The following is a 12,270-nucleotide window of genomic DNA, read 5'->3' on the forward strand; positions in this document are numbered from 1 at the left end:
TTGCACTGACACTACTTTGGGTGATGGCATATGAAGCCGAACGGTACAGAGGATTTCTGTGTGATACACATTATGGTTGGAGAGCTGCCTGTGTACAAGTTGACAGTTATCTGGAGAGAGGACGTACTCCTCGGAAGATGTGTGACGTTGTGCTGTTGTATTCATACAGCGTGTTACTGTATCCTTACTTGGGTGGAGCCAGTACATCCTCCAGGAACTCTTCTATCTTATTGATGTCTGTCTTCACCTCTCCATTAAATGTCAGGAACGGAGGATGGGTCCCTGGGGCTAGGTTATGGAGGTCAGCTGGCTTCCTATTAGACAACAGATAGATATAGTTACTTCTAATTGGAGCAGAGAGGGTCAGGGTTTCTTCCTATTAAAGCAGAGAGAGACAGGGTTACTTCCTATTAAAGCAGAGAGAGACAGGGTTACTTCCCATTAAAGCAGAGAGAGACAGGGAACCTTCCAATTAAAGCAGAGAGAGACAGGGTTACTTCCTATTAAAGCAGAGAGAGACAGGGTTACTTCCTATTAAAGCAGAGAGAGACAGGGTTACTTCCTATTAAAGCAGAGAGAGACAGGGTTACTTCCTATTAAAGCAGAGAGAGACAGGTGAGTGTTTGTAAACTTCTAACATCATCAAGAGTCTAAATGGAAGTTTGATTGAAAATCCCAATTTGTGACATAAATCTGAGCTGATGTAGCATGACCTCTACTACTGAGTCACCTGGTTGTCATGTCTGACCCTTTCCTCAGTGGATCAGACACCTGGGAGTGTTACCAAGGTGATACTGTCCCTTTCCTCAGTGGATCAGACACCTGGGAGGGTTACCAAGGTGATACTGTCCCTTTCCTCAGTGGATCAGACACCTGGGAGTGTTACCAAGGTGATACTGTCCCTTTCCTCAGTGGATCAGACACCTGGGAGTGTTACCAAGGTGATACTGTCCCTTTCCTCTGTGGTGTGTCCTCTGTCCCTTTCCTCAGTGGTGTGTCCTCTGTCCCTGTCCTCTGTGGTGTGTCCTCTGTCCCACATACCTCTTTAGCCCCTGTCCCTTAACCCCTAACCCCTGGCGTGCCTCTTTAGTCCATGTCCCTTAACCCCTAACCCCTGGCGTACCTCTTTATCCCCTGTCTCTTAACCCCTAACCCCAAGGCATACCTCTTTAGCCCCTGTCCCTTAACCCCTAACCCCTAACCCCTGGCATACCTCTTTAGCCCCTGTCCCTTAACCCCTAACCCCTGGCATACCTCTTTAGCCACTGTCCCTTAACCCCTAACCCCTGGCATACCTCTTTAGCTCCTGTCCCTTAACCCCTAATCCCTGGCGTACCTCTTTAGCCCCTGTCCCTTAACCCCTAACCCCTGGCGTACCTCTTTAGCCCCTGTCCCTTAACCCCTAACCCCTGGCGTACCTCTTTAGCCCCTGTCCCTTAACCCCTAACCCCTGGCATACCTCTTTAGCCCCTGTCCCTTAACCCCTGGCATACCTCTTTAACCCCTGTCCCTTAACCCCTAACCCCTGGCGTACCTCTTTAGCCCCTGTCCCTTAACCCCTAACCCCTGGCATACCTCTTTAGCCCCTGTCCCTTAACCCCTGGCATACCTCTTTAACCCCTGTCCCTTAACCCCTAACCCCTGGCGTACCTCTTTAGCCCCTGTCCCTTAACCCCTAACCCCTGGCATACCTCTTGAGGTCGACGGTGGTGACATTGAAGACCACTCCCTTCAGCCACAGGATCATGAAGAGACGCTGGGAGAACGGACAGTTCCCGATACTCTCTCCATCGCTACCCGCCTAGAGAGAGAGAGCATTATCATTAGCAGCTGACTCGTACATTTCCTCAGTGAAAACAATGTACTGAGCAAATGTCAAATAGGCTTTTTTACCAAATTACCGTACGACAGACCACGTATTCACCCAGCACACCCTAATTGACAAACAAACCAAAACAAGTGCAATTTGCCTCGAGGGTCTGCTATATAAATTGATGGAAAGTGTTGTTGGGGGAAAACGTATGACATTATAAAATCCATGTACGCAAACAACCAGTGTGCGGTTAAAATTGGCAAATAATACACACATTTCTTTCCACAGGGCCGTGGGGTGAGACAGAGATGCAGCTTAAGCCCCACCCTCTTCAACATATATATTAACGAATTGGCGCGGGCACTAGAACAGTCTGCAGCACCCGGCCTCACCCTACTAGAATCTGAAGTCAAATGTCTACTGTTTGCCATCACCTACAAAGAGATGAACCTGGAGAAGCAATCTGGTCCTGGGGCTCTGTTCACAAACACAAACACACCCCACAGAGCCCCAGGACAGCAGCACAATTAGACCCAACCAAATCATGAGAAAACAAAAAGATAATTACTTGACACATTGGAAAGAATTTACCAAAAACTAAACTAGAAAGCTATTTGTCCCTAAACAGAGAGTACACAGTGGCAGAATACCTGAACACTGTGACTGACCCAAACTTAAGGAAAGCTTTGACTATGTACAGACTTAGTGAGCATAGCCTTGCTATTGAGAAAGGCCACCGTAGACAGACCTGGCTCTCAAGAGAAGACAGGCTATGTGCTCACTGCCCACAAAATGAGGTGGAAACTGAGCTGCACTTCCTAACCTCCTGCCAAATGTATGACCATATTAGAGAGACATATTTCCCTCAGATTACACAGATACACAAAGAATTCAAAAAACAATTACACTTTTGATAAACTCCCATATATACTGGGTGAAATACCACAGTGTTCATCACAGCAGCAAGATGTGTGACCTGATGCCACAAGAAAAGGGCAACCAGTGAAGAACAAACACCATTGTAAATACAACCCATATTTATGTTTATTTATTTTCCCTTTTGTACTTTAACTATTTGCACATCATTACAACACTGTACATAGACACAATAGGACATTTGAAATATCTTTATTCTCTCGAGTGGCGCAGAGGTCTAAGGCACTGCATCTCAGTGCTATCAGCGTCATTACAGACCCTGGGTCGATTCCAGGCTGTATCACAACCGGCTGTGAATGGGAGTACCATAGGGAGGTGCATAATTGGCCCAGCGTCGTTAGGGTTTGGCCGGGGTAGGCCGTCATTGTAAAAAATAATTTGTTCTTAACTGACTTGCCTAGTTAAATAAAATAAACTTTTGTGGGTGTAATGTTTACTCTTCATTTTTTTTGTTTATTTAAATTTGATTTAATATCACTTTCACTTGCTTTGGCAATGTAAACATATGTTTCCCATACCAATAAAGCAGTAAAGCTTTAGAGAGAGAGAGAGAGAGAGAGAGAGAGAGAGAGAGAGAGAGAGAAAAGGAAGGGGGAGCGAGAGAGAACAGGGGAGAGAGAGAGAGAAGGAGGGGGAGAGAGAGAAGGGGGGAGAGATCAGGTATCTCACTCTGTGTGTGTGTGTGTGTGTGTGTGTGTGTGTGTGTGTGTGTGTGTGTGTGTGTGTGTGTGTGTGTGTGTGTGTGTGCGTGTGTGTGTGCGTGTGTGTGTGTAGTTTCCATAGCGGTGGAAACTAACCCAGTCACCTGACACCATGGACTGACTGAATTATGAATACTGATTCCATTACCTGCTTCATTGACCACAGAGATACCTTTACATAGCAATGGGCTGGGTATGGAGGTAGGGTCCACAGGGCTGGGTATGGAGCTAGGGTCCACAGGGCTGGGTATGGAGCTAGGGTCCACAGGACTGGGTATGGAGCTAGGGTCCACAGGGCTGGGTATGGAGCTAAGATCCACAGGGCTGGGTATGGAGCTAGTGTCTACAGGGCTGGGTATGGAGCTAGGGGTCTACAGGGCTGGGTATGGAGCTAGGGTGTACAGGGCTGGGTATGGAGCTAGGGTCTACAGGGCTGGGTATGGAGCTAGGGTGTACAGGGCTGGGTATGGAGCTAGGGTCTACAGGGCTGGGTATGGAGCTAGGGTCTACAGGGCTGGGTATGGAGCTAGGGTCTACAGGGCTGGGTATGGAGCTAGGGTCTACAGGGCTGGGTATGGAGCTAGGGGCACTGGGCTGGGTATGGAGCTAGGATCCACAGGGCTGGGTATGGAGCTAGGGTCCACAGGGCTGGGTATGGAGCTAGGGGTCCACAGGGCTGGGTATGGAGCTAGGATCTACAGGGCTGGGTATGGAGCTAGGGTCTACAGGGCTGGGTATGGAGCTAGGGTCTACAGGGCTGGTTATGGAGCTAGGACCTACAGGGCTGGGTATTGAGCTAGGGTCCACAGGGCTGGGTATGGAGCTAAGATCTACAGGGCTGGGTGTGGAGCTAAGATCTACAGGGCTGGGTATGGAGCTAAGAGTCTCAGGGCTGGGTATGGAGCTAAGATCTAAAGGGCTGGGTGTGGAGCTAAGAGTCTCAGGGCTGTGTATGGAGCTAGGGGCACTGGGCTGGGTATGGAGCTAGGATCCACAGGACTGGGTATGGAGCTAAGATCTACAGGGCTGGGTATGGAGCTAGGAGTCTACAGGGCTGGGTATGGAGCTAGGGGTCTACAGGGCTGGGTATGGAGCTAGGATCCACAGGGCTGGGTATGGAGCTAGGGTCTACAGGGCTGGGTATGGAGCTGGGGTCTACAGGGCTGGTTATGGAGCTAGGACCTACAGTGCTGAGTATGGAGCTAGGGTCCACAGGGCTGGGTATGGAGCTAAGATCTACAGGGCTGGGTGTGGAGCTAAGATCTACAGGGCTGGTATGGAGCTAAGAGTCTCAGGGCTGGGTATGGAGCTAAGATCTAAAGGGCTGGGTGTGGAGCTAAGAGTCTCAGGGCTGGGTATGGAGCTAGGGGCACTGGGCTGGGTATGGAGCTAGGATCCACAGGACTGGGTATGGAGCTAAGATCTACAGGGCTGGGTATGGAGCTAGGAGTCTACAGGGCTGGGTATGGAGCTAGGATCCACAGGGCTGGGTATGGAGCTAGGATCCACAGTGCTGGGTATGGAGCTAGGAGTCTACAGGGCTGGGTATGGAGCTAGGATCCACGGGGCTGGGTATGGAGCTAGGATCTACAGGACTGGGTGTGGAGCTAGGGGTCTACAGGGCTGGGTATAGAGCTAGGATCTACAGGGCTGGGTATGGAGCTAGGATCTACAGGGCTGGTATGGAGCTAAGAGTCTCAGGGCTGGGTATGGAGCTAAGATCTAAAGGGCTGGGTGTGGAGCTAAGAGTCTCAGGGCTGGGTATGGAGCTAGGGGCACTGGGCTGGGTATGGAGCTAGGAGTCTACAGGGCTGGGTATGGAGCTAGGATCCACAGGGCTGGGTATGGAGCTAGGATCCACAGTGCTGGGTATGGAGCTAGGAGTCTACAGGGCTGGGTATGGAGCTAGGATCCACGGGGCTGGGTATGGAGCTAGGATCTACAGGACTGGGTGTGGAGCTAGGGGTCTACAGGGCTGGGTATAGAGCTAGGATCTACAGGGCTGGGTATGGAGCTAGGATCTACAGGGCTGGGTATGGAGCTAGGGTCCACAGGGCTGGGTATGGAGCTAAGATCTACAGGGCTGGGTGTGGAGCTAAGATCTACAGGGCTGGGTATGGAGCTAAGAGTCTCAGGCCTGGGTATGGAGCTAAGATCTAAAGGGCTGGGTATGGAGCTAAGAGTCTCAGGGCTGGGTATGGAGCTAAGATCTAAAGGGCTGGGTGTGGAGCTAGGGGCACTGGGTTGGGTATGGAGCTAGGATGCACAGGGCTGGGTATGGAGCTAGTGTCTACAGGGCTGGGTATGGAGCTAGGGGTCTACAGGGCTGGGTATGGAGCTAGGGTGTACAGGGCTGGGTATGGAGCTAGGGTCTACAGGGCTGGGTATGGAGCTAGGATCCACGGGGCTGGGTATGGAGCTAGGATCTACAGGACTGGGTGTGGAGCTAGGGGTCTACAGGGCTGGGTATGGAGCTAGGGTCTACAGGGCTGGGTATGGAGCTAGGAGTCTACAGGGCTGGGTATGGAGCTAGGATCCACGGGGCTGGGTATGGAGCTAGGATCTACAGGACTGGGTGTGGAGCTAGGGGTCTACAGGGCTGGGTATGGAGCTAGGGTCTACAGGGCTGGGTATGGAGCTAAGGTCTACAGGGCTGGGTATGGAGCTAGGGTGTACAGGGCTGGGTATGGAGCTAGGGTCTACATGGCTGGGTATGGAGCTAGGGTCTACAGGGCTGGGTATGGAGCTAGGGTCTACAGGGCTGGGTATGGAGCTAGGGTGCACAGGGCTGGGTATGGAGCTAGGGTCTACAGGGCTGGGTATGGAGCTAAGGTCTACAGGGCTGGGTATGGAGCTAGGGTGTACAGGGCTGGGTATGGAGCTAGGGTCTACATGGCTGGGTATGGAGCTAGGGTCTACAGGGCTGGGTATGGAGCTAGGGTCTACAGGGCTGGGTATGGAGCTAGGGTGCACAGGGCTGGGTATGGAGCTAAGATCTACAGGGCTGGGTGTGGAGCTAAGATCTACAGGGCTGGGTGTGGAGCTAAGAGTCTCAGGCCTGGGTATGGAGCTAAGATCTAAAGGGCTGGGTGTGGAGCTAGGGGCACTGGGCTGGGTATGTAGCTAGGATAAACAGGGCTGGGTATGTAGCTAGGATAAACAGGGCTGGGTATGTAGCTAGGGTCTACAGGACTGGATATGGAGCTAGGATCCACAGGGCTGGGTATGGAGCTAGGGTCCACAGGGCTGGGTAAGGAGCTAGGATCTACAGGGCTGGGTATGGAGCTAGGATCTACAGGGCTGGGTATGGAGCTAAGAGTCTCAGGCCTGGGTATGGAGCTAAGATCTACAGGGCTGGGTGTGGAGCTAGGGGCACTGGGCTGGGTATGGAGCTAGGGTCCACAGGGCTGGGTATAGAGCTAGGATCTACAGGGCTGGGTATGGAGCTAGGATCTACAGGGCTGGGTATGGAGCTAGGATCTACAGGGCTGGGTATGGAGCTAGGGTCTACAGGGCTGGGTATAGAGCTAGGATCTACAGGGCTGGGTATGGAGCTAGGATCTACAGGGCTGGGTATGGAGCTAGGGTCCACAGGGCTGGGTATGGAGCTAAGATCTACAGGGCTGGGTGTGGAGCTAAGATCTACAGGGCTGGGTATGGAGCTAAGAGTCTCAGGGCTGGGTATGGAGCTAAGATCTAAAGGGCTGGGTGTGGAGCTAGGGGCACTGGGTTGGGTATGGAGCTAGGATGCACAGGGCTGGGTATGGAGCTAGGGTCTACAGGGCTGGATATGGAGCTAGGATCCACAGGGCTGGGTACGGAGCTAGGGTCTTCGGGGCTGGGTGTGGAGCTAGGGTCCACAGGGCTGGGTATGGAGCTTGGGTCTACAGGGCTGGGTATGGAGCTAGGGTCCACAGGGCTGGGTATGGAGCTAGGGTCCACAGGGCTGGGTATGGAGCTAGGGTCTACAGGGCTGGGTATGGAGCTAGGGTCTACAGGGCTGGGTATGGAGCTAGGGTCTACAGTGCTGGATATGGAGCTAGGGTCTACAGTGCTGGATATGGAGCTAGGGTCCACAGGGCTGGGTATGGAGCTAAGATCTACAGGGCTGCGTGTGGAGCTAAGATCTACAGGGCTGGGTGTGGAGCTAGGGGCACTGGGCTGGGTATGGAGCTAGGGTCTACAGGGCTGGGTATGGAGCTAGGGTCTACAGGGCTGGGTATAGAGCTAGGGTCTACAGGGCTGGGTATGGAGCTAGGGTCCACAGGGCTGGGTATGGAGCTAAGATCTACAGGGCTGCGTGTGGAGCTAAGATCTACAGGGCTGGGTGTGGAGCTAGGGGCACTGGGCTGGGTATGGAGCTAGGGGCACTGTGCTGGGTATGGAGCTAGGATGCACAGGGCTGGGTATGGAGCTAGGGGTCTACAGGGCTGGGTATGTGGCAATGAACCGGTTACCTTCAGATGAACCCGGATGACACTTGTGAGTATTGTAGAGCAGACAGTTGTGAGGGTCTCGAGCAAATCGGAGAACACCGTCGTGTTTGTCTCCACTTTCCATAGAGAGGTCATAATAGTTTGTAGGACGCTACAGATGTTTTTTGTTGTTGTTAGAAGACAGATTTTCAGGATATCTCAAGGTCTGACAAACCACGGTCTAGCTCTTTCACCTTTCACCCGAAGTGTTACGTAGGCGGATACAGTAGATTGAGACGCATTCATGCATTTGTTATGTAAATTAGATTGATGGGTCAATCGACTCTAGGGGGTTAATTAACATAAACACGTTCAGCATCTCCAGATCTCCGCGCCTACAAGCCGCTGATTAGCGGGTCTAAAGAAACGTTTTGATATGAAAACAATGTATTTCAGAAGAACAGAATATGAGTTACCCTACTGTACGTTATCTGGCTATGCTCCATGCCATTCCTCTATACCATGGGCTCTCCTACCCTGTTCCTGCAGCTACCCAGTCTAAAGAAACATTTTGATATGAAAACAATGTATTTCAGAAAAACAGAATATGCACCAGATGAATTCAATATTTTAAACGTTATCATCACGGTGATAGTTATCATCGCGGTGATTAGCGGGTCTAAAGTTATCATCACGGTGATAGTTATCATCACGATGATAGTTATCATCACGGTACAGTTTTCATCACGGTGATAGTTATCATCACGGTGATTAGCGGGTCTAAAGTTATCATCACGGTGATAGTTATCGCGGTGATTAGCGGGTCTAAAGTTATCATCACGGTGATAGTTATCATCACGGTACAGTTTTCAGTTGGCTTGGATCTGCCATTGTACTGTTGTACTATGGTAACGCACAATTAATAAAGACGGTACCATTTATCACAATCGTGCATTACCATGGTATAATGTAGAATGTAGGTTAAAACCACGCTATTTCCATGTGTAACAGTATAGCTTCCTTCCCTCTCCTCGCCTCGAACCAGGGATCCTCTGCACACACAGACAACTGACACCCACGAAGCATCGTTACCCATCGCTCCACAAAAGCCACGGCCCTTGCAGAGCAAGGGGAACCACTACTTCAAGGTCTCAGAGGGAGTGACGTCACCGATTGAAACGCTATTTAGCGCGCACCACCGCTAACTAGCTAGCTATTTCACATCGGTTACACATGATCCACATATATATACCATGGTGAAAATTATGCCATATCATGGTAATATTTAATGGCAGTACCATCATACTTCAAGGCTAAACCATGGTACATTTCTATGATTGAGACTATACCATGGTATAAGTGAAAGTACCATATTAGTACCATGGTATGAATGAAAGTACCATGGTAGAACCACGGTTAATTGCTGTAAGGGTAGCTAGTGTAGTATGGGGCGAGGCTTGCTAGCTAGCTATTGCAGTATGGGGTGTGGAGGTCAGGCTAGCTAGCCTGTGTAATATGGGGTGTGGAGGTCAGGCTAGCTAGCCTGTGTAATATGGGGTGTGGAGGTCAGGCTAGCTAGCTTGTGTAATATGGGGTGTGGAGGTCAGGCTAGCTAGCGTGTGTAATATGGGGTGTGGAGGTCAGGCTAGCTAGCTTGTGTAATATGGGGTGTGGAGGTCAGACTAGCTAGCCTGTGTAATATGGGGTGTGGAGGTCAGGCTAGCTAGCCTGTGTAATATGGGGTGTGGAGGTCAGGCTAGCTAGCTTGTGTAATATGGGGTGTGGAGGTCAGGCTAGCTAGCCTGTGTAATATGGGTTGTGGAGGTCAGGCTAGCTAGCTTGTGTAATATGGGGTGTGGAGGTCAGGCTAGCTAGCCTGTTTAATATGAGGTGTGGAGGTCAGACTAGCTAGCCTGTGTAATATGGGGTGTGGAGGTCAGGCTAGCTAGCGTGTGTAATATGGGGTGTGGAGGTCAAGCTAGCTAGCGTGTGTAATATGGGGTGTGGAGGTCAGGCTAGCTAGCCTGTGTAATATGGGGTGTGGAGGTCAGGCTAGCTAGCGTGTGTAATATGGGGTGTTGAGGTCAGACTAGCTAGCGTGTGTAATATGGGGTGTTGAGGTCAGACTAGCTAGCGTGTGTAATATGGGGTGTGGAGGTCAGGCTAGCTAGCGTGTGTAATATGGGATGTGGAGGTCAGGCTAGCTAGCCTGTGTAATATGGGGTGTGGAGGTCAGGCTAGCTAGCTAGTGTAGTATGGGGCAGGGAGGTCAGGATAGCTAGTGTAGTATGATGGACCACTGTATCTGATGAGCCACTGTCTCTCTGTACCATGCTGACTAGACTGTATGCCAATGCCCCCCCTGTAGTGAAGCTTCTGTCTGTGTCTGTGTGTGTGTGTGTGTGTGTGTGTGTGTGTGTGTATGTGTGTGTGTGTGTGTGTGTATTGTTTGTTGCTGAGCTGAGTTCTATGGGTCCTGTGGTAACACAATACACTGCTGATCATAATAGATAGTCAACATCTAGAACACTGAGGACAATTGAACACACTATAGAGGGACAGCAGGGCAGAGGACTGACCCTAATACACTGACCTGTACTATGCAAACACTTAATTTGCTCACTGCGTCAATTTTTAAACATTTAGTGTACTTGAGGTTTAAAAGGCTTCCATAGTTTGTAATTTCCACTTTTAAATTTCAGACTTAATTTTTCCTTTACTAAAAATGTATCCACCGCTACAAATTTATAATCCAAATGAATTATTCACATTTCCTGTTGCTGCAGGATTATTTTCCTGCTGTAGGAGACTGGCTCAGATTAAGATCCTACATCTGTAGGGCGTTCCTTGACTAAACTGACCAAATTCAAAAGCAGGATCAAGGAGTTAGGAGCCAGCTAACTTGTCTAAATATTCAGAAAAACTTTTTTTTTTTCAAATCAACCAAAAACACAAATCAAAAGTTCTTATTGAAGCAGAAAAGGAGTAGTTGTTTTGGGTTATTGATCCTATTCTGTATATGGAACAAAAATATAAACGCAACATGCAACAATTTCAAAGATTTTACTGAGTTACAGTTCATATGAGGAAATCAGTCAATTGAAACGAATCCATTAGACCCTAATCTATGGATTTAACATGACTGGGAATACAGATGGATATGCAGTGTACTTGGAAAGTATTCAGACCCCTTGACTTTTTCTACATTTTGTTACATTAGAGCCTTGATTTTTTTCCCTCCTCATCAATGAGAATGAAAAGCAAAAAATAAAAAGGGTTTTAGACATTTTTTGCAAATGTATTTAAATAAAAAACAAGAAATACCTTATTTGCATAGTCCTTTTTCTATAAGACTCGAAATTGAGCTCAGGTGCATCCTGTTTCCATTGATCATCCTTGATGTTTCTACAGCTTGATTTTCTACAACTTGATTGGAGTCCACCTGTGGTATATTCAATTGATTGAACATGATTTGGAAAGGCACACACCTGTCTATATAAGGTCCCACAGTTGAGAGTGAATGTCAGACCAAAAACCAAGCCAAGGAATTGTCTGTAGAGCTCAGAGACAGGATTGTGGCAAGGCACAGATCTGGGGAAGGGTATCAAAAAAATTCTGCATCATTGAATGTCCCCCATCATTCTTAAATGAAAGAAGTTTAGAACCACCAAGACTCTTCCTAGAGCTGGCCGCGCCCGGCCAAACTGAGCAATAGTGGGAGAAGGGCCTTGGTCAGGGAGGTGACAAAGAACACGATGGTTACTCTGACAGAGCTGCAGAGTTCCTCTGTGGAGATGGGAGAACCTTCCAGAAAGACAATCATCTCTGCAACACTCCACCAATCAGGCCTTATGGTAGAGTGGCCAGACGGAAGCCCCTCATCAGTGAAGGGCACATGACAACCCTCTTGGAGTTTGCCAAAAGCCACCTAAAGGACTCAGACCATGAGAAACAAGATTCTCCAATCTGATGAAACCAAGATTGAACTCTTTGTGTGTCACGCCTGGAGGAAACCTGGCACCATCCCTACTGTCAAGCATGATAGTGGCAGCATAATGCCGTGAGGATGTTTTTCAGCGGCAGGGACTGGGAGACTCGTCAGGATCGAGGGAAAGATGAATGGAGCAAAGTACAGAGATCCTTGATGAAAACCTGCTCCAGAGCGCTCAGGACCTCAGACTGGGGCGAAGGTTCACCTTCCAACAGAACAACGACCCTAAGCACACAGCCAAGACAATGCAGGAGGCTCTGAATGTCCTTTAGTGGCCCATCCAGAGCCCGGACTTGAACCCGATCGAACATCTCTGGCGGGACCTGAAGATAGCTGTGCAGCAACTCTCTTCATCCAACCTTTAAAGGATCTGCAGAGAAGAATGGGAGAAACTCCCCAAATATAGGTGTGCCA

General features: G+C 49.6%; 1 protein-coding gene across 1 annotated transcript in view; it reads right to left on the reverse strand.

Moving 5' to 3' along the window:
* Positions 1 to 12,270, reverse strand: part of LOC139407444 (chloride intracellular channel protein 5-like) — an 82,473-nt gene that overhangs the window by 5,497 nt on the left and 64,706 nt on the right. The window contains exons 2-3 of the mRNA XM_071151238.1: positions 1,692 to 1,801; positions 189 to 314 (exon numbers count right to left, since the gene is read on the reverse strand). Coding sequence (XP_071007339.1) covers positions 189 to 314; positions 1,692 to 1,801 — 236 coding nt within the window. The remainder of the gene's footprint in view (positions 1 to 188; positions 315 to 1,691; positions 1,802 to 12,270) is intronic.

The sequence above is a fragment of the Oncorhynchus clarkii genome, chromosome 4, assembly GCF_045791955.1.
Source record: "Oncorhynchus clarkii lewisi isolate Uvic-CL-2024 chromosome 4, UVic_Ocla_1.0, whole genome shotgun sequence".
Taxonomy (NCBI): domain Eukaryota; kingdom Metazoa; phylum Chordata; class Actinopteri; order Salmoniformes; family Salmonidae; genus Oncorhynchus; species Oncorhynchus clarkii.